Here is a 20,147-nt window from a genome sequence, read left to right as displayed (position 1 = left end):
AATGGAAGGAGAGAGGAGTGGGGCTGGTGCAGTTTCGGGGCGCTTCACCAAAATAACGTGGGGCTTTGTGATGTTAACAAAGTGTTAACGAAGAGATTTCGTTAACGATGATTTAAAACCCTTGATTATCTACTACCACTAGATTGTAAGTTGGATCTGCTTTTTTTTTTCCTATTACCCGTCCTAAAATAAGTGTTTCAATCTCTAAAACAGTATAAAATCTAGATATTTATTTTGAAAGAGAGGGAGTATTTTTTAAGTAGATAACCACGCAAACGAAGCCGAAAGCGATAAGGTTCTTGGCGCGTCGCCACCCTCCCGTCTTCCTACCTCCCTCCAGCCCGCCCGCCTCCCTTCTCCCACTCTACAGCCCGTGCGCACCCCCCCCCCCCCCCCCCCCCGCGGCCGAGAGATGCTCGCGAGTCCCACCACGCTCCACCATCTCCTCCTCCCGGCGCCGCCACATCTCGCCTTCGTTCTCCCGCACACCGCGCCGCCGCTTCACGCGTGGCTCCCCCTTTCCCGCGTGGCGCCGCCGCGCGTCGCGGCACTCACGCATGGCTCCTCGCGCCGAATGCGACGGAGGGGTGCGAGGGATAAAGTTGTGGCTGCCGTAGGACACGAGGCGGTGCCCGCGGTGGCGGCCGAGGAGGCGAGCAGCTCCGGCCCGACCAAGTTCTCCGTGAAAATTCCCGTCGGCGACCGCCACGTAAGCCGCTAGCCTATACCCCTTCTGTTCCTCCATTTCCGCGCGCAATGCCCTGTTAAGTGTATGCGCATTGCAGTATTGGGATTTTGAACTCTGTCGCGCGACATTCGGTTGTTTCAGTGTGCACCTTTTTGTAAGGTAACCATGTATGTGCGCGTTGCCACGGGGACCAAATGTTTTTTTAACACAACAAGAGGACTATACGGGACAAAGCTTCATGCAAAACAATTAGACAAAATAATAGTATTATGTTTTGGTTGTAAATCATATTTTTTCTGTCATTTCTTAAATTGAGTAAATAGGTATTCGTCCCTGATTGATCTGCTTTATTGGGTTACCAAAGCTAATTGATTGATTGATATTTATTTGTTTATGGATCATGAATTTATTGCTATTTATCGGGTTACCAAAGATGTCTGACCGGCACTAGGTTTACCATAAGAGCAAGTATAAGGAATTCCCAAGTATAATAAGGTACAATGATTAATGTATTACTCCCTCCGTCTGAAAATACTTGTCCCAAAAATGAATATAATGGATGTATCTATAACTAAAATAAGTCTAGATACATTCATCTCTAAGACAAGTATTTTCGGACGGAGGGAGTATATTTTTGTTGAGTTGGATGAGAGAGAAGGGAAGCCGGCCGGCTGTAGCACGGGCCTCAAGAAACATTGTGAGGATGTAAAAAAACATTGTGAGGATATAAGGTGGGTCATGTATTAATAAAGTAATACTCCCTCCGTTCCTAAATACAAGACCTTTTAGAGATTGTACTATGAACTACATATGAATGTACATAGACACATTTCAGAGCATAAATTCATTCATTTTGCTCCGTATGTAGTCTCCTAGTAAAATCTCTAAAAGGTCTTATATTTTGAAACGGAGGGAGTACTTCTTAGCAACTTATTACTATATACTCCCTCCGTCCGGAATTACTTGTCGCATAAATGTATGAAAATGGATGTATCTAGAACTAAAACACATCTAGGTACTGTTAGGAATAAGCAACTTGTATTCCCATGAGGCCATAGGCCAGTATATATACATGTACAGGTGGTGGACTATATGCAGGAAACCCCTTATATATTGGGATAAATACAAAAGGGTACATGACTTATATTATAACTCTAACACCCTCCCTCAAACTCATGGTGGATGAACAACACTGAGTTTGGAGAGATAAAAGCCATGTTGTGCTCTAGTCTGGGCCTTCGTCAGGAAATCCGCCAACTGTAACTCGGAAGGCACATACTGAAGAGCAATAACCTGATCCTGCACAGCAACGCGCACATAGAAAGCATCAACGCCAATATGCTTGGTGAGCTCATGCTTCACAGGGTCGCGCGCAATGCTAATAGCACCTGTACTGTCAGATAAGAGTAGAGTCGGTGTAGTGACAGAAACACCAAAATCCTGAAGTAACCACCGTAACCAAGTCACCTCTGCCGTTAAAAGAGCCATCGCTCGCAACTCAGCCTCTGCACTCGAACGGGAAACTGCAATCTGTTTCTTCGTCTTCCAGGCAATGAGAGAACCACCAAGAAAAACACAGTAAGCAGAAAGTGAACGGCGATCTGAAGGATCACTAGCCCACGTAGCATCCGAATAGGCCTGAAGCTGTAAAGAACTGGAGCGAGGAAAGAATAGACGGTGAGAGATCGTGCCCCGAAGATATCGGAGAACACGGAGGAGATGACTATAGTGAACCGATGTGGGAGCAGAGACGAACTGACTCAGAATATGAACCGGTTAAGAGATATCCGGACGAGTGACAGCCAGGTAAACAAGACTGCCAACAAGATGACGATAACGCGTCGGGTCAGGCAGGGGATCACCATCAGTAGCGCATAGGTGAACATTGAGCTCCATAGGAGTCTCAACAATGCGCTCATCAGTAAGAGCAGCACGAGCAAGAAGATCCTGGATATACTTTTCTTGGGATATAAAGAAGCCATCAGAGGTAGAAGAAACTTCAATCCCAAGAAAGTAGCGAAGAGGTCCAAGATCAGACATAAGGAACTGCTCACTAAGACGGGCCTTGACAAAGGCAATATACTCAGGGTCATCCCCAGTGATGACCATATCATCAACATAGAGAAGAAGAAGAGTCCGACCATGAGGAGAAAGGTGAATAAATAATGCTGGATCATGAACACTGGGTGAAAAACCAGCGGCAGTCACCACAGAGGCAAAACGCTCAAACCAGGCACGGGGGGCTTGCTTAAGGCCATAGAGAGAGTGACGAAGACGACATACCATGCCATCAGGAACAGAATACCCAGGTGGTGGCTGCATGTACACCTCACGCAGCTCACCATTAAGAAAAGCATTCTTAACATCAAGCTGAGAGATAGACCAGTGGCGTGTAGAGGCCACGGCAAGAACTGTACGAACAGTGGTCATATGAGCCACAGGAGCAAAAGTCTCGTCATAATCACGACCATGCTCCTGCTGAAAACCACGAGCCACAAGACGAGCTTTGTGACGCTTAAGAGAACCATCAGAGCGAGTCTTAACCTTGTAGACCCACTTACAAGTGATGGGATGAACTCCGGGAGGAAGGGAAACAAGATCCCACGTACCAGTGCGTTCAAGAGCAGCAATCTCCTCTGCCATCGCAAACTGCCATTCAGGATGAACAACAGCCTGATGATAAGTAGTCGGCTCAAGAACAGCAGCACCAGCGGTGGAAAATCCAAAGCGATCAACAGGCGGACGAGGACGAGAACGCAAACCATAAGTAGGCTGAGATGAGGATGACGACACATCCACAGAACGTGAACGACGAGTGTAACACTGAGGAAAAGATGGAACAATGGAAGGAGGAATCGCCAAGGTAGAATCGGGGAGTGACGACGAAGAAGTCACCGGAGAGGAAGGTGTAGACTCCGGTGACATGCTAGACGAGGAGACCGTGGAAGATGGTGGCGACAAATCGATTGGAGATGGAGAAGCAGAGGGAGCGGAACGAATAGGCAAAGGCTCGACAGGTGTGATAGGTGTGTCAGGAAAAGTGAGAAAAGAGACATCCTCCACTGAAAAGGTCGAGGAAGATGGGCGTGGGTAGAAGGGACGAGACTCATCGAAAGTCACATCCCGAGAGATACGCATCCGACGACCGATAGGATCCCAACAACGATAGCCCTTATGCTCATCACTATAGCCTAAGAAGACACACTCAACAGACTGAGCGGTCAGTTTGGTGCGTTCGCGGGGGGCAAGAAGAACATAGCAAACACAACCAAACAAGCGAAGCATCGAATAATCAGGAGAACGATCAAAAAGACGCTCGGAAGGAACACCACCCTGTAGAGCAGCGGAAGGCTGGAAATTGATGAGATAGGTGGAGGTGGAGACGGCCTCAGCCCAAAAATGAGGCGGGAGAGAGGCAGCAATCATCAATGCACGAGCCGTCTCAAGAAGATGACGATGCTTGCGCTCAGCCACGCCATTCTGAGCATGAGCACCAGGACAAGAGAATTGAGAGAGAGTCCCTTGCTCAGCAAGAACACCACGCAACATCTTAGAGATATACTCGCCAGCGGAGTCAGCACGAAACACACGAATGGGAGAAGAGAACTGAGTATGAACCATGGCAGCAAAACGCTTATAAATGGACAACACCTCACTACGAGAAGTCATGAAATAAAGCCATGTGTAACGAGAGAAGTCATCTATGAAAATAATATAGTATTTATGACCCCCTTTCGAAGCGAAGGGAGTCGGACCCCATACATCGGAATGGACTAAATCAAAAGGACGCTTAGACACTGACTCACTATGTGGATATGGTAACTGAATCTGCTTGCCAAGACGACAACCCTGACACTCTAAGGAGGCATCTCCTGAGACAGACCCCAGAAGACCTCGACGAACTAACGACGACAAACGAGAACCACACAGATGACCAAGTTGATGATGCCACTGCTGGAATGAACCAGTAGCCGAGGCGACCAAAGCGGAAGAACTGGCGATAGAGTGGGCAGCGGAAGGAACATGAAGCCAGTCCAACTCCCAAAGACCCTCAGAATCACGGCGGCGAGGACCAGCCCCAACCAGAGTGTGCGTGCGACGGTCCTGGACAGAACAAGAGTCAAGGTCAAGGATGACACGACAACCAGAATCAGTAAGTTGACCAGCGGAAAACAAATTCATGGTAAGTCGAGGAACATGAGCAACATCAGGAACAGAATAAGGAGTGGTAAGAGTGCCTCTACTAACGACAGGAAGGGGAGTACCATCAGCGGTGAGGACATGAATAGGAGAATCAAGCGATCGAAGAGAGGACAGAGTGGAAGAATTAGAAATCATATGAAAGGAAGCTCCAGAGTCCAGAACCCATGGGGATGTACCTGACTGTGTAGAAGGTGGTTGCTCAGTGCGGGAAGCCTCAGTCACAGAACCAACAGTACCCGTTGAGGAAGAACCTGAAGCAGCGAGCAGACGCTTAAGTCTCAGAATATCCTGCTCAGTCAAAGCGATGGCTGAAGCTGTCGAGGTAGATGACAAAGTCGCTGTAGATGATGACCGCGCCTTGCGCAAGTGTTTCTTCTTCGCGTAGCAGTGGGACTCAATATGACCATCATTGTTGCAGTAGTTACAATGTGGACGGGGGCGACCTGAGCCGCCAGAAGGAGTGGGCAAGAGCGGCGGAGCACTCGAGCGAGAAGGGGTCGGTGCAGCAGGTGGCGTAGAAAAAGTCCGAGCAGCGAGCACCGAGGGAACCTCCAGCAAACCAGCACCACGTAAGCGAGTCTCCTCAGCACGAATCTCAGAAAGCGCCTCCATGAGAGAAATACGGCCACGAGCAAACAACTGAGCACGCCGGGGCTCAAACTCCTTACGGAGCCGAGACAGGAACTCGTAGACGCGATGAAACTCCAAGTCGGCCTGGACAGCCTGGCAACAGGGGCAAGTACGACAACCAGCACTGAGGAGAGAATCAAGCTGGCGCCAGATAGTAGAACTCTGTGCATAGAAGTCATCAACAGTAGAGTCACCCTGCTGAAGAGCATGCTCCTGACGGACCACAGAGAGGTATAAGGCATCACCCGAGGGCTCATAGCGCTGACGAAGGCGAGTCCACATCTCAAACCCAGTAGGAAGGCCCAGAAACTCAGAGGCAAACTGAGGCAGAACGCTAGCAGTGAAAACAGCTGCAGCACGAGCATCATCATCAAGCCACTGGGTGTAAGCAGACAGAGCACCATGATATGTCTGAAGAGCCTCCTCATAAGCCAAGACCTTCTCATCATAAGCACGGATAGCGTCCTCATCAGCAAGCTTAGCCGCATCCTTGGCAGCCTGAGTAGCATCTGCAGGAAAAGCCGGTGGGGTCGGCGGAGTGGGAGCCACGGGAGGAACCGGACATGGCGGACAACAGACCTCACCAGAAAGGAAACCCCATAGGCGGATGCCACGCATGTGAATGCGCATGAAGCCAATGAACTCGGTGTAATTAGTGCCATCAAAGATCACCGGACAACGAGGAACAACAACGTAACCGGATGAAGCAGACATTTTTTTTAGAACTCACGGGAGTTGCAGATTAGAGAGGGCCGGCGGGAGCAAAACAGACGACGAGGCAGCGACTTGCATCCCGATCGAAGTCAAAGCAGGAGGAGACGCTCGATCGGGATCCCGTCTGGATTTGGATCTGCAGCAGGAATCCCGTCTGGATTTGGAGCAGCAGCAGGTGGAGGCACTCGATCTGGATCCCGTCTGGATTTGGATACGAGACGGCTTCTCGCTGGAGGGTGCCTTCACGTGAGATTGATTGCTCCAACGTGAGAGAGAGATTGATGGGATCCTGGTTCCTGTGCATGCAAACAGCAACAGGAACACAACAGACAGCGGCGTAGAGCAACAGGAACTAGTACTGCTCGAGCCTGGTGGCTTCACGTGGAGATTGACACGAGACGGAGCCTTCTCACCAGAAGCTAAAAAAGAGGGGCCAGCCTTCCCAGAGAGCGATCCGAGACGGCTTCTCGCTGGATCCTGGCTGGGCGAGATCCAGGAGCGGATGGGCGCCTGAAGTCCGGGAACCGCCGCGAGAGCAGTCGGTTCTGGACGGGATCCGGCGACGAGGATGAGAGGAGGAGCGGATCAACAGCACGAGTTGCGGCGTGCAAAAGTTAACCTAGCTCTAATACCATGTTAGGAATAAGCAACTTGTATTCCCATGAGGCCATAGGCCAGTATATATACATGTACAGGTGGTGGACTATATGCAGGAAACCCCTTATATATTGGGATAAATACAAAAGGGTACATGACTTATATTATAACTCTAACAGGTACATCCATTCCTATGACATGTATTTCCGAACGGAGGGAGTACGTGTTAACTATTAGGTCGACTATATATGACATGGCAACTTCTTATGGCCGACAGTTGGCTATACTATTAACCATGATCTAAGAAACAACCTACCATAATAAATTCACGGACTAAGAGGTGGTGGGGACGAAGAATGACGTAAGATGGAGCCTTGGGCCAACTCCAACGCACGACCCCAAACAGACGTCTGTTTCGTCCGCTTTTTATCCGTTTGGGGGTGGCAATGGGGCCGCATCGGTCCGGATTTGTGGATGCACCGGCCGTGCGCCCAATGCGTGGACGTATTTTGGCCGCATCTCATCCGTTCGAGATCAACATGCAGCAAATAGTTCAAAGCAAACATAGAAAATAGTTCCACATCCGAAATAGTATTATTACAAGCCAATCAAAATAAACACAATATCAAATACTCTTACAACCCAATTGAAAATTGTTTTAGTGAAAAGAAATTAAACCGACGGATCTTCTGGTTGCCAATGTGAGTCCACATGTGCTCAACCAAGTCATCCCAAAGCTGGACATGAGTATGCCAATCACACAGTTCACGATGAAAATGGACAAACAGTTCGAAGGTTGCAGGAGTGCCTGCTCAAGCTCAACATTTTCACCCTGAAAATCAAACCCTTGGTCGTAGATGCTATCACCACGCTCATACTCCACGATCATATTGTGCATGATCACACAAGCAATCATCACCTCCCAAAGCTTCTGCGTGCTCAATGTCAATGCAGGGTTTCGGACGATACCCCATTGAGACTGAAGCACACCGAAAGCACGCTCCACATCCTTTCTAGCACTCTCCAGCATTTGGGCAAACCTCTGTCTCTTCTCTCCTTGCGGATCGGTATGGTCTTCACAAGAATGGACCACCGAGGATAGATACCATCAGCCAGGTAATAACCCTTGTTGTATTGGTGGCCATTGACCTCAAAGTTGACTTCCGGGGAGTGGCCTTCTGCAAGCCTTGCAAAAATTGGAGAACGTTGAAGAACACTGATATCATTATGAGAACCAGCCATGTCGAAGAAAGAATGCCATATCCACAGATCTTGTGAAGCCACCGCTTCACGCTTCAAGTATGACAATGGCACCTTTCGCATGCCCCTTGTACTGCCCCTTCCAAGCAAATGGACAGTTCTTCCACTTCAAGTGCATACAATCAATACTATCAAGCATGCCCGGAAAGCCCCTCTCGGCATTGATCGCCAACAACCTCTTTGTGTCAGCAGCATTTGGCTCTCTCAGGTACTCAGGGCCGAACACTGCCACCACGGCCTTGCAGAAACTATACATTGAGAGACATGTGGACTCACTCATATGCACATACTCATCCAGAAGATCACTGGGAATTCCATATGCAAGCATGCGAACAGCCGCAGTGCATTTCTGGTAAGAAGAGAAGCCAAGCTTGCCAAAGGCATCCTCCTTGCACTCAAAGTATGGGTCATATGCTACCACTCCCTCCCGAATACGATTGAACACATGTCTTGACATACGGAAGCGGCGACAAAATTTGTGTGCTTTGAAGAGTGCACTATTCTCAAAGTAATCGACATAGAGAAGGGTGTGGCCTTTCTCCCTATTGCGGTTCAAGGCCGGAGCATGGCCAGGGATTGATCCCCTGAACCAAGGCTGCATCCTACTAGTGTGGTCGAGGACGACCAATGCAGCCACCACAAGCTCTTCATCATCCGAGGACGAAAGAAAAACTCATCGCCGCTATCTAGAATACCTTGTGAGCAAATTGTTGAACACCTTGCGGTCGTGGTGGAGATGCGGCCAGAAAGAGCAAGTCCAGTACGCGAAGTTAGGTTAGTGTTGGTGGGTGTGCGCCCTGCGGCACTGCAGCAGCTGGCAGAAGTTGTTGGGGTCGAAGGTTGGCGCCGGTTGCTGTAGCTTCTCCCCCACCGACAGCAAGGAACCACGAACGCCGGCAAAAGGCTCTACCAAAATGCGGGCGTGGGCCGTGTATGAAACGGCGTGGTTGTGGGGCGGATGGCCTCGATGGAAGGCGATATGGCCGGGAATAGGGGTGGTGGCGACGATGGCTGTGGGCGGAGGGCGGAGGTGAAGGGCAGGTTTAGAGGAAAATGGCTGTGTCCCCGATGGGCTGGCTAGGGGGAGGACAAGGGCGCGCGTCCTGCCCGTCCGTCCGGCCGCAAAAGCGGCTCAAAGTTGGACCGGGAATGGGTTGAAAGCAGACCAAAAACGGACATTGGTCTGATTGCTCCTGCACGTTGGGCGGCCTGTTTTGTCCGTTTACTCCCCAACAGACGCGGCCGGACCATTTGGGTTCGTGCGTTGGAGTTGGCCTTACGCTCTTTTTAAGTACCCCCGCCGTTCACAAATATAAGATGTTTTTAGATATTTCAATATGGATTACATACGGGCTGGAATGAATGAACAAACACACTAAAATGTGTCTATATACATCCCATTCACAAAAAAAGTTAGTAGAGATGAGATACGCGTCTCATTCATATAACATAGAGTAAGATACATGCTCCGTAGGCACCGACATGATAGAGCTGAAAATACAATAGAACCCTAACTTAAACCCAAAAGACCCCAGCCAAGAAGTAGAATTACAATCATCATCATCATCAACAACAACAACAACAAAGCCTTTAGTCCCAAACGAGTTGGGCTAGGCTAGAGCTGTGGTGGTGTTGAATGATGATGTCCAAAACGCTATTAAGGAGAAGAAAGATTGTTTCAGACGCCTTTATCTAGACAGGTGTGCAGACAACATAGAGAAGTTCAAGATGGCAAAGAAGGCCGCAAAGCAAGCTGTTAGTGAAGCAAGGGTCGGGCGTATGAAGAAGTAGAATTACAATCAAGACCGAAAAATCCCTTGAGCTTGAAGTCATCGTCCTTCAACACCACCACAACGACCACCAAAAGATATGGGGACAGAACACCTCTTTACCCAAGCTCGATGTGGCTCCATCGCTGATCTATAGCAATGTGGACCTCCAAGCCAAATGCGAAGCCATTGTCGTTGAAAGAATCTGGCTGGGGCAGCACCCTCGACACGCCATCATAGTCCATCAAAGTCCAAATCTGGCACCCCCACGCAACGATGTCGGAGGAAACCTGACCTGTCAACCTTCAACCCCGATCCACCGTCTTCCAGCTGTTGCCGATGTTGATCACCGTCGGCACCCGCTCCTGAACAACCTCCCGTGCTTTGCGTTGATGCCAGAGCAAACGACGTCACAACAGCGGAGCCTGAGGACACAATTCCATCACAGGGATGTGCCACGTCAAGGATGGATTGGAGCTTCTTTATTCATTGCCTCGTCACTATCGTTGGAGCCAAGACGTCGAACGGCAAAAACCTAAGCTACTAGGCTCCTAAACCTACAATTATGCAGGTCTGCATGAGCGAGATCTGTCGACCCCTCACCACTGATGACCGAGAGATCGTCAGCAGGGAGCCGCTGCTGGAAGGCTGGTTGCAAGCAGCGAGATGAGATCGCTTTTCTTCTGCGCGAAGAAAGAAAACGAAAAGACTGATGCAGCAGAAAACTGTTCTTGCCCTCCCATTTCAATGTGCACCTCTCCAAAGTGAATTGTAGTGCATGCAGTATATGAACGTGGGTTCCATATGTATACCTAATTAACTATAATTGCAGTTCCTAAGTTGTCCTTCAATGTTCAAAGCTTATACCTATGGTAATGGTACTATGTCATTATGTGTTTATTGTTATTCGCCTGATAGTTTTTACAGTTAGTATATATATTTTTGGTTCAGTTGTTTAACGCAGCGTGAGAATGTCTTTTTAACGGGATTGGTTCTTTTGGTCTCTCAGATATTAGTGGAAACAGGACACATTGGGAGGCAAGCTAGTGGTTCTGTAATGGTCACAGATGGCGAAACAGTAAGTGGTTGAAATTTAGTATATAAATACCTCACGTTCTTCTTGGCACACGTGAGTCACATATGAAATAATATAGCTGGTCTAAGAACCGAAATTTTGAAATGCATGATTTAGACTACTCAATCCATTGACAGTGCACCAATGATTTTATGTTGTGCTAGAATGGGCTGTAATTTTCTCAGAGTTCTAGTGGGAGCATTTGACTATTCAGTTGTCCTATTATGACTATGGGTCAATTTTCCTGTAATTGGCTATAGACTTACATTTGTACTATGCCTTGTGTAGCTACCTGTCTCAAAAATCAATTATCGGTGGTAGACTAGTAGCTTCCATGCCCTGTAATGTATTCATTTCATGCCATGGGCATAGCAGGAATCTGAACACTCTTCCAACTTTTCCCACACTTTAGGCTCCCATGAACTTGTTGCTGTTCGTAATTCTGTGCTTGAGTGTGCATTGCAACCAGATAAACCTGCCTTGTTCCTTCTGTCATCATCTCGCTCTCATAATTTCTTCATGTCACTTCCAGGGCACACCAAATTTTCCTACACATACCGCCGTTTAAGCGTACTCTTTTTGAACTAAGACAGAGATCTGATGATTATCGCTGTTTTCCAGTAACGTCGAAACTTTTGCATACTTAACTAAAATTCCTATTTGCACTGCAGATTGTCTACTGTTCTGTTTGCATGGCTGATACTCCAAGCGATCCTTCTGATTTTTTCCCAATGTCGGTTCACTATCAGGAGCGCCTTTCAGCTGCTGGAAGAACTAGGTACAGAAACCCAAAGTAGTTCTTGCCATTTGTGTCATCAACTATCACCTGTGTTTTGTGTATTTTCATTCACTCTACTCTTATTTTTTTATGCAACGTAGTGGTGGTTTTTTTAAACGAGAAGGAAGGGCAAAAGACCACGAGGTTCACTATAAAAACTTTTGCTATATTGATTTGTTTTATTTGTCGGCTCATTATAGTTTCTTTCTTGCTTTAATTACAGGTTTTAGTATGTAGATTGATAGATCGGCCTCTACGCCCTACTATGCCCAAGGGGTTCTACTACGAAACTCAGATTCTATCCTGGGTAATCCAATGATTTTTGTGTGTGTACATACATATATTATAGCATCATTTTCGAGTTTGAGCACAATGTGTCATCAATTCCACCGAATACTTGTTTTTCATTTACGAGCTTTATTATTCATACGATCAACAAATAAATTCTTCTTATTGCAGGTTTTCAGTTATGATGGTCTTCATTCCCCTGATTGCGTGGCTGTTACAGCTGCTGGTATCGCCATGTAGGTTAAATGAAAATATTGGATTAATCAAGTGTTGTTCTGTGAATTTTGACCCAAAAAAGTATTTCAGCTGCTCTTATTTATCACCAAGCTATCTCTGCAGGGCACTCTCTGAAGTTCCAAATAAACAAACAATTGCTGGCGTAAGAATCGGTATGATTAATGATCAGTTTGTTGTTAACCCAACAACTGAACAAATGGAAGACTCGGAATTGGATTTGATGATGGCTGGGACCGATAGTGCTATATTGATGATAGAGGTTTGTGCTCAAGTTTTGTTTACAGTTGCACATATACTTTCCCCAGCTCATTTTGCTTAAAGAAAAGAATATTCACCTATTGGTCGGGTGTTTGCCTATCAGTCTCTTAAATCTTCTAGTTTTCTTGATAGTTAGTTGTGCATTAATTCTCTGGCTAGCAGCTATGTTAAGCCTTGTTTGGTTTGCGCCAATTGTTTTCCTTACCCAGCATTTGGTTACCGAATCAGTGGCCCATGAATTGACCAAATTTCAAATCTGGCAAGAAAATGAATAAGCAGGCCAATCAGAGTGAACCTTTCTGGAATTTTGGCAGGAAACCAGATGCGTGCTAAATGTGGTTAACTAGACCAAATGTGGCATAATGGAAGCTTCATTACTGCAATAAAAATTGCGCACACGGTCTACCCCTATTCTTCGATCCTTTTCCGTGGTTCCGCTCACAATGATCTTGAGGTTAGGGGCTAGGACCTTTATATAGTGCAGCTTCCAGTTTAATTCAAACTGTACAAAATTGCGGATAAGTGTCCAGATTTAATCCATTTAAATGAAGACTCCAGGTTAACTTAACCAAGCACGCTCATTAGTAAATATTTACATGATTTTGTCACGGGCTACTTGGATAGGAGGGGATGGAAGTGATCTGAGGTAGTAGTTGTGGGAGGTTGGAGGGCACGGCCGGTAACTGCACCGACCAATCGCAAGGAAGAGAAGATGAGGTGGGGCGCCAGGGCACAGGAGCAAGGAGATGAGAAAATAGATTGATAAGTTTCTGCTTGCTTTATTCCACGTCCAGGGGTGCTATATATATATATATCACAATACAACTTGGAGGCTAAGCCAACTTAAAAGAAATATAAGCCGACTCCTACAGATTTGAAGATAGTAGGGAAAACCTTCTAGAGGACAAAACACTCCTATCTCCAATCTTACTACCTTATTTAGACTCTCTACCTTATTTAGACTCTAACTGAACTTTGGCACACCCCTAACCAGCTGGCTAGGACTTGGGCTTGGGCCTCCCGTAGGTCGCCCCCCACATGACAGATTTTTAAAACTAAACAGTAAATGAAGACTCAGGATTTACATGGGTAGCTACCATACCCTTTATACTATTTTTGTTATGCTTCTCTGCTCTTGATTCTGAAGATATATCAATTTAGGTGAACTGACAGGAACTGAATCCCTACCAGGCCGAGGCCTCAGATTATATGGGTGGAAGAGAGGTTGGCGGGGCGAGGCGCGCGGTCGGCGGCGGCAAGGCGCCGTGATCGCGCGCGAGAGAGACTCGAGGCGGCTAGGGTTTAGGACGCCGACTCTTGTTGGGAGCCGAGCAAATATGATTGCTTCTGCTTGATTAAAACTGAGTCCTTACATGAGTATATATAATCTCCCTATGCTAATAAATATGGTAAATTGGGCTAAACCCCTAATAACGATAAGATAGTTGGGCCAGGCCTTTTAACTGCCTGCGCCAGTGGGCCACCTCCGGCTATATTGTATACCGGTCATAACATCTCTCCCCGCCTGCGCAAACAGCTCGTCCTTGCGCTGGAAGTCGGGGAAGTGCTTGCGGAACTCGTCAAGGGGCTCCCAAGTAGCGTCCTCCTCCGGAAGGCCTTGTCACTGGATCAAGTGGCGCCACACACCGCGGCTCTGTTGGGCCTTCAACACCTTTGCTGGACCAGGAAGGAGACGGCCATCGCAGGTCGGTGGGAGATCTGGCGGAACAGCCGGTGGCTCACCGCGGAAGGGCTTCAACAAGCCCACATGAAAGACGTCGTGGATGCGAGCGCCCGACGGCAGCTGTAGGCGGTAGGCGACGGTGCCGATGCATTCCAACACCGGGAACGGACCAACATAGCGAGGACCCAGCTTGCGCTTGGCGCGGGGGTCGAGTGACTGCGTAGAGCGGTGGAGAAGCCGCAACCACACCAGTTGCCCACTGCAAACTCCGCCTCGCGGTGGTGGGCGTCATAGTATTTCTTGGACAAATGTTGGGCTTGGAGAAGACGCTGGCGCACCTCGGCAAGTATCTCATCCCGGCTGCGAAGAAGGGCACCCGCCGCCTCAGTCCGAGCCGTCCCAGGTTGGAACGGCAGGATGGGAGGTGGAGGACGACCGTAGACCACCTCGAAGGGGATGACACGCAGGACGGAGTGGTAGGAGGTGTTGTAGCAGTACTCCGCCCAAGAGAGCCAGTCCACCCAAGCCCGTGGGCGATCACCTGTAACACAGCGTAAGTACATAGCAATCACCTTGTTGATCACCTCGGATTGGCCGTCGGTCCGTGGACGAAACGCCGTGCTGAGGCGTAATTTGACACCTGCCATCCGAAAAGATCACACCAAACATGGCCGGTGAACACCGGGTCACGGTCGTTGACGATCGAGGACGGAAACCTATGGAGGCGGACAATGCCATCAAAGAAGGCATGCGTGACGGAGGTGGCGGTGTAGGGGTGGCCGAGTGCGATGAAGTGCGCGTACTTAGAGAAATGGTCCACCACCGTGAGGATGACGGACTTGCCGCCAACCTTGGGAAGGCCCTCGATAAAGTCCATGGTGATGTCGGCCCAGACCTGGGATGGCAGCTCAACGGGCTGTAGCAGGCCCGTCGGCTGTAGTGTCTCCGTCTTGTTGCGCTGGCACGCCACGCAAGACCGCACCCAGTCTCGTACCAGCGCACGATCGCCTGGGATGTAGAAATCGGCGCGTAGGCCGTGGAGAGTCTTTTGCACACCCTCGTGGCCGGCCGAGTGTGCTAGCAGGATGGCCTGGTGACGGAGATCGTCGTGATCCGGCACGAAAAGGCGCCGACCATGGAGGAGTAACCCGTCGTCCAGGCGCCACGGCGCCGACAAGTCGCCCTCAACGAGGCGTTGCTGAAGGAGCTGCGCATCCGCGGCCGTCGCAGTGGCGCGACGTATGTCGTCGAAGAAGGCGAATGATGGCCCAGAGCTGATGCAGAGGGCAACGCCCGCGATGTGGATGACGTCCGTGTCGTGGTCGGTGTCGCGGCGGGACAGAGCGTCCGCCATAATGTTGAGGCGGCCCGGCAGGTACTCAATCTTGAAGTCGAACCCGAAGAGCTTGCTGATCCATTGGTGTTGCAGCACGGTGGATAAGCGTTGTTCAGCAAAAATTTAAGGCTGTAGTGATCTGTGCGAATCAGGAAGTGGCGCCTCCATAGATAAGGCCGCCAGTGGCGCACAATCTGTACCAAGCCGATGAGCTCCCGCTCGTAGGCTGCGAGCTTGTGACAACGCGCGGCGAACGGCCTGCTGAAGAACGCAAGCGGCTCGACGCCCTGGTGAAGGACGGCGCCGAACCCCATTCCCGAGGCATCGCAGTCGACCATGAACTGCTGATCGAAGTCTGGCATCTGGAGGACTGGACCTGTGGTGAGAGCCTGCATAAGGGACTGGAAAGCGTCGGCCGCCTCCCCATCCCAGGCGAAGGCGTCGCGGCGCAACAAGCGAGTGAACGGTGCGGCGATAAGGCCGAACTCCCGGATGAACTTCCTTTAGTAGCCAACAAGGCCCAGGAAACCGCGGAGGGCCCATGACGAGTGCAACATCGGCCAGGCCGACAACCGCGACCTTATCGACATCCATGGCGACTCCCTCCGCCGAGATGACGTGGCCGAGATAGGCGACGGATGACGTGCCAAAAGAGCACATCGAGCGCTTGAGGTGCAGCTGGTGCGCCTGAAGCTTGTTGAAGATGATGGCGACGTGCTGCATGTGCTCGACCCATGAGGAGCTGTAGATGAGGATGTTGTCAAAGAACACGAGCACAAACCGCCGCAAGTAGGGGCGGAGGACGTCGTTCATCAAATCCTGAAGTGTCGCCGGTGCATTGGAGAGGCCGAAAGGCATCACCAAGAACTCGAAGTGGCCGTGATGGGTGCGAAGGGCCGTCTTCGTGACGTTGTCCGGGTGCATCCGAACCTGGTGGTAGCCGGAACGAAGGTCGAGTTTAGTGAAGAAGCGTGCCCCATGTAGCTCATCCAGGAGTTCATCCACAGTAGGTATGGGAAATTTGTCCTTGGATGTCTTGGCGTTAAGAGCATGACAGTCGATGCAGAAACGCCACGAGCCGTCGGGCTTGCGAACGAGGAGCACCGGCGTCGAGAATGGGGAGGTCAAAATCCGGATGATGCCCAACGCAAGCATGAGCGCGCACTGCCGCTCCAGCTCATCCTTTTGAAGTTTTGGATAGCGGTATGGCCGCACGGCGACGGGGGCTGTGCCCGGGAGGAGATGAATGCGGTGGTCGTAGGCTCGTGCGAGCGGCAGGCCCTATGGTTCGTCGAAGAGGTCGCTGTGCTGCTGCAAAAGACGAGCCAACAGGGGCGGCTCGGGCTCAGCGGTGGCCGCCGTCAGCTGTGGTTGGGGCGCCGCTGGTGCAGCGCCACCCTCGCCCTTCCATTGAATGCGGCGACCTAGGCGCCAGAAGGTCATCGACAGGGCGTCGAAGTCCCAAAGGATGGGACCTAGGGTCCGCAAGAAGTTGACGCCGAGGATGAAGTCGAAACAGCCCAAGTCAATGCCGACGCATGTGATGGCGAAGTGCTCATCACCGATGACGATGAGGACATGTCGCGCAATCCCATGGCAGTGGAGGCGATCACCATTAGCCACGGTAACCTGGAGCTGCTGCCCCGCCCGTCGACTGAAGCGCCGAGCGACGCATGGTCGACTCGGGCATGAAGTTATGAGTGGAGCCCGTATCCAGGAGTGCTAGGAGACGCTCCTTGTTGATCGTCACCGGCAACATCATAGTCTTTTCCGCCCGTATACCCTCGAGGGCATGGAGGGAAACCACGAGGGCGGTGGCAGGAGCGGGTGTCGGCGCGACCGCCGCATCGACAGGGTCGGGCAGGTCGCCCGTCCCGGCTACGGCGGGATCCTCCTCGATGTAGTCCGCAGCTTCCAAGTAGAATAGGCGCGGGCAGACGTGACCCGACACGTAGGGCTCGTCGCAGTTGTAGCATAGCCCTTGGTGACGGCGCTCGAATTGCTCAGCCGGAGTAAGCCGGTGGAACGGGCGCGTCGCAGCCATGGCCGGAGCCGGTGCGGGAGCCAGGGGAGGCTGGCCCGGTGCGGAAGCTGCCGCCCGAGGGGGCGGTCGAGTGGCCCGGGATGGCGTCGCTTGCTGCATGGCTACCGCACGACGCTCGAACACGCGGGCGTAATACATGGCCGTCTGGAGGTCTTGTGGCCTGTGCATCTTCACGTCCACGCGGATGTGGTCCAGTAGGCCCCCCCACGCCCCACGAAGAGCTCAGCCAGCTGGCGGGCCGAGTTGTCGAGGGCGTGGCATGCCGGCGCCTGGAAGCGATCGACGAAGTCTTGCACCATGGACATGAATGGAAGGCGCCCAAGCTCTATGAGTCTGCTCCCGCGTATGGGAGGGGGCCCGAAACGCAAGAGGCGCAGATCGCGGAATCGTTCCCATGGTGGCATCCCGCCCTTGTCGTGTTCGAGGGCGTAGTACCACGTCTGCGCGGACAGTGAAGATGGTATGAAGCGATCCAGGTGCGGTCGGACGCGAGGGTGCGCTACCCCCTGAAAAATTGGTCGCATTGATTGAGCCAATTCAGGGGGTCCTCGGTGCCGTCGTAGGTGGCGAACTCCAGCTTGGAGAAGCGCAGAGGTGGCTGGCCGTAGCCCACGGTGGTGGGTGTCTCCTCTGCATGGAACAACAAAGACGACGGAGCCGGGTAGGCGGGCTGCAGGGTACCGCTGTGGAATAGGGCCCGTCCACGCTCGCGTAGAGATCCGCAGTTTCGAAGGGCCCGTCGAGCGGCCCGGCCGAGTGCACCGCGGGTGGTGGCGGGAGGGATGGTTGGCCCGGGGCCGACGTGTAGACCGGCCCAGCGAGCCCGGCGGGCATTAGAGATCGCGACGGGGGAAACGGCACCTCCTGGATGGGTACCCCCGGGAGCGGCGTCGGGCCGCCCTGCGTCGAGGTCGCCCCTAAGCCGCCGAGTGGCAGGTTCTGGTGCCGTGCGGCCGAGAGGGGCAGCGGTGGAGGCGACAACAGATGCGGTGGCGGCGCCATGGTGGGGATGAAGGCGTCGGCCTGCAGCCGCGGCGCATAGGGCCTCGCGAGGAGAGAGCGGATGCCCGCAACCGCTTGCCCTAGCTCCAGCTGCGCAACCGTCATCTCCATCGGGGTGAAGACGATGGTGGCGGAGACCGGCGGTGGCCAGGCGAGCTCGGGGGGCGGCCCGGTCAGGGCTGGCGCGGCTGCCGTGGTGGTGGTCGGCAGCGGAAGGCTGGGTTTGGGCGGAGGTGATGACATGATCGAACTCGAGCTACTTGATACCAAGTTGATAGGAACCGAATCCCTACCAGGTCGAGGCCTCAGATTATATGGGTGGAAGAGAGGTTGGCGGGGCGAGGCGCGCAGCCGGTGGCGGCGAGGCGCCGTGATCGCGTGCGAGAGAGACTCGAGGCGGCTAGGGTGTAGGACGCCGGCTCTTGTTGGGAGCCGAGCAAATACGATAACATAGTTGGGCCAGGCCTTTTAACTGCCTGCGCCAGTGGGCCCCCTCCAGCTATATTATATACCGGTCATAACATGAACCATGCTGTCTTCTGTGATAGTTCAGTTATCTTGATTATTTCACCGTCCTATTTAGTATTATTTACTGTTAATATTACGCTTGTATTTTTGAGTTCTGACTATTCTTAGTAGGGATTCTGTAACTTCCTCACTGAGGAGAAGCTGCTTCAAGCTGTTGAAACGGGACAGGTTAGATTCATATCATCTCGTTATGCTATTCTTTCGATATTTTTTTTACTACCCACAGTGTAGTTTGAGAAAGTATATGTCCATCTCATTGCAAGAAGCACACTTAGCAGTTAATAGCGTAGTCATTGCAACTGCAAGAAATCAGCAACTGCAAGAAATCAGCAAGTCATTGCTCAAATATCTGATTCCTTTTTTCCTTTTTTCTGTGCAAATTCTTGATGTTAGCTTTTCAGATTAGGGGTCTGTGGCCCCTCTAATTTCTAGTTACCTTTTAAGGGCAAGGTGCTGTTATTTTACTTGTATATAAGGTCAAGGACAGTGAACCCAAATTAGTGAAGACTTCCTCTACGGAGAGAACCAGGAGTTTATTCAGTTTGAAACATTTTCTTAGAAGATCTGCTCTCTGCTAATTATTTATATCGCATCTTTTTTGCTCTAGACACACCTGCTCAGCTGATATGATCACTGCCATCTCTTTCCCCCCACCTCTACAATAAATACTAGTTCTCCAAAATTATATTAAACTTTTACCATTATTGTCTTCTGAGGGCTCCTTTTGGTCATTTTATATTTATTTTCCTTCTTTTGTGATTCTAACCTAAGTAAAAATCAGGCGGCGATTCGAGAAATCTGCAAGGCAATTGATGTTCTTGTCCAGACTTGTGGGAAGAAGAAAATGGTCGAGGCTATCAATTTACCACCCACCGAACTCTACAGGCATGTTGAAGTATGAACATACTGTAGCCCTTTAGTAAATCAAATGTACAGTCTTTTGTCTTTTGGTAGGTATAAGCAACCTTTTCAAGTTCTTAATAATAGGCTTATAGTAGATGAAAACAGCAACCGTGCCACTTTTTTATAGTTTTGCTGGTGATTAGTGAGCAGTTG

General features: G+C 50.7%; 1 protein-coding gene across 1 annotated transcript in view; it reads left to right on the top strand.

Moving 5' to 3' along the window:
- The first annotated feature begins 298 nt into the window (after positions 1-298).
- The window catches only part of LOC123426165 (probable polyribonucleotide nucleotidyltransferase 1, chloroplastic), a 47,109-nt gene continuing 27,260 nt past the window's right edge, over positions 299-20,147 (top strand). The window contains exons 1-9 of the mRNA XM_045109938.1: positions 299-709; positions 10,871-10,939; positions 11,608-11,714; positions 11,816-11,858; positions 11,938-12,021; positions 12,174-12,238; positions 12,342-12,498; positions 19,203-19,259; positions 19,873-19,986. Of these exons, the coding sequence (XP_044965873.1) occupies positions 413-709; positions 10,871-10,939; positions 11,608-11,714; positions 11,816-11,858; positions 11,938-12,021; positions 12,174-12,238; positions 12,342-12,498; positions 19,203-19,259; positions 19,873-19,986 (993 nt within the window). The 5' untranslated portion in view covers positions 299-412. The remainder of the gene's footprint in view (positions 710-10,870; positions 10,940-11,607; positions 11,715-11,815; positions 11,859-11,937; positions 12,022-12,173; positions 12,239-12,341; positions 12,499-19,202; positions 19,260-19,872; positions 19,987-20,147) is intronic.

The sequence above is a fragment of the Hordeum vulgare genome, chromosome 2H (assembly GCF_904849725.1).
Source record: "Hordeum vulgare subsp. vulgare chromosome 2H, MorexV3_pseudomolecules_assembly, whole genome shotgun sequence".
NCBI lineage: Eukaryota > Viridiplantae > Streptophyta > Magnoliopsida > Poales > Poaceae > Hordeum > Hordeum vulgare.
This window is presented reverse-complemented; position numbering and strand designations above follow the sequence as displayed.